The sequence below is a fragment of the Triticum aestivum genome, chromosome 2B, assembly GCF_018294505.1.
Source record: "Triticum aestivum cultivar Chinese Spring chromosome 2B, IWGSC CS RefSeq v2.1, whole genome shotgun sequence".
Lineage (NCBI taxonomy): Eukaryota > Viridiplantae > Streptophyta > Magnoliopsida > Poales > Poaceae > Triticum > Triticum aestivum.
In genome coordinates, this window is record NC_057798.1 from 571,684,498 (window position 1) to 571,686,373 (window position 1,876).

At 55.0% G+C, this 1,876-nt stretch overlaps 1 protein-coding gene across 1 annotated transcript; it reads left to right on the forward strand.

Moving 5' to 3' along the window:
- Nucleotides 1–320: 320 nt before the first annotated feature.
- LOC123046095 (uncharacterized) lies at nucleotides 321–1,413 on the forward strand. Its single transcript, XM_044469383.1, has one exon. The coding sequence runs from the start codon at nucleotides 441–443 to the stop codon at nucleotides 975–977; it is 537 nt and encodes a 178-aa protein (XP_044325318.1). The 5' UTR covers nucleotides 321–440; the 3' UTR covers nucleotides 978–1,413.
- The last annotated feature ends 463 nt before the right edge of the window (nucleotides 1,414–1,876 follow it).

Sequence of the window (1,876 nt, forward strand, 5' to 3'; positions counted from 1 at the left end):
ATACTGAGGAAACTTTCCTTTGGGTCATATTCATTATGTTTTTCTCATGAAAATCCTCCAAACCGAGGCCTTGGAGAAATGCAATTAAAAGGTCTTATTGTCCCCTAAAAAAGGTCATATTGTACTTGCGGGGAAAATGTGTGTACAACCATCATGCCGGACAAGTGTGAGCGTATGGCACAGCCACGCTACGGTGCACCCTGCGGAAGGCACGCGAGGCTAGAACCGTCATTCTAAGCACAAGTCTTATCTGCTTCCGGTCCCTCTCTCACTGCTGCGCGGACCCGCACACTAGGCCATGCTCCTATAAAATCCAACCTGGCGAACCAACCCACACAAACTCCAAAACCATTGCCCTCCTCACAACCCCGCACCCTTCCCTCCGCCAAAGACCGGTGGTTGAGGCGTCACGGTAAGCGCGAGGCACAAACGAGAGCGCCATGGCCGGGAGCGCGAGGTCGGCGGCCGCGAAGCACGCGTACCGGATGTTCACGCCGTCCCGGAGCGCGGCGTCGCGGGGCAGCCCCGGCAGCGCGGCGGACGAGTTCGACGAGTCGGACGTCTGGGGGTCGTTCGGTGCGGCGGACTCCGGCCCCGCGGACCTCGCGCGCGCTCGCACGATCCCGTCGTCCGCCCGCGCCAGCGGCCGGAAGAAGCCGCTGGACCATGCCACCGCGGGCGCCGGCGCCGTGCCCGGGTCGCTGCCGATGAGCATCCCGGACTGGCAGAAGATCCTGGGGGTCGAGTACAGGGACCACCACGCCGGCGAGTGGGAGCTCTACGGCGACGATGACGACGACTACGGCAAGGTGGGCGCCGGCTGCCGGAGCGGCTCGGTGGTGCCGCCGCACGAGCTGGCGTGGCGCGGCCGCGCCGCGTCCCTGTCGGTGCACGAGGGGATCGGCAGGACGCTCAAGGGGCGCGACCTCAGCCGCGTCCGGGACGCCGTCTGGAAGAGGACCGGCTTCGAGGACTGACCGGAGAGCATGCATGGCATCGGCATGGCTCGATCGCCCGCTGCTGGTCTAGCAAATATGCGCCGCAGTATAGGCCTGAAGCGAGATCATCACTAGCAATTGTTTGTCTCGTTTCGGGCCCTCCTTTTTGGCATGCGTAGCAAAAGCAAACCGTAGTAGCGAAGGCATGCGATCCTGACGGAAGGAGAGCGGGTGGGTGTTCGTTCATGGCGTGGCAAATTTCAGGGGAAAAGGCTAGGTTGGTTGGTCAGGTGTCGGCGTGCGTATTTTATTTCTTCCTTTCGAGTATGGGTAGTCTAAGCTTTTTGCAGTGGGCTGTACTGCTGTTTGTGCGCGAAGTTGCAGAACAGAGAAGAAATGCTTGCCTTCGCCGGCCATCCCGTTCTCATCATACATGAGCATAAATGGTAAAGAAATTGCTTTTTGTTGAGCGTTACACCTTTATGATGTGACAAAATTACTCATAATTTTTTGTTAGAAACAACACAGACGCTCATATAGACGCACATATCCTTACCATATTACCCTATGAATGTACACCCTGCATCGCGTTATCAACGGATACATCGTCTTCCATTGTACCAAACCAACTCAGTTACAATCATCCCAATCCTCCATTATATCAAACTCACCCTGATGGGCTGAGGATACAACTATCCTCCTATAATCATCGAATAACAGGTTGTTTCTTAGATTTCTTTCTCCAAAATAAAGTTATAAACGACACCGTGGCCCTACTGCAGTGAGCATGCACTGACATAATTGACCACTAATAATATAGAACAAAAGTAGACTCAATTATGGGAAGTATAGCTTCTGTAGTCTACAATCTCTTTTTTTTTTAATCTCGTACGTGCTAGCTAGTAGAGGTCCCGAACCAAAAGTTGATGGAGAGCGCC

Bases quoted from the DNA above. Each gene is read 5' to 3' on its own strand.
- LOC123046095 (XM_044469383.1), top strand. From the start codon at position 441: ATGGCCGGGAGCGCGAGGTCGGCGGCCGCGAAGCACGCGTACCGGATG.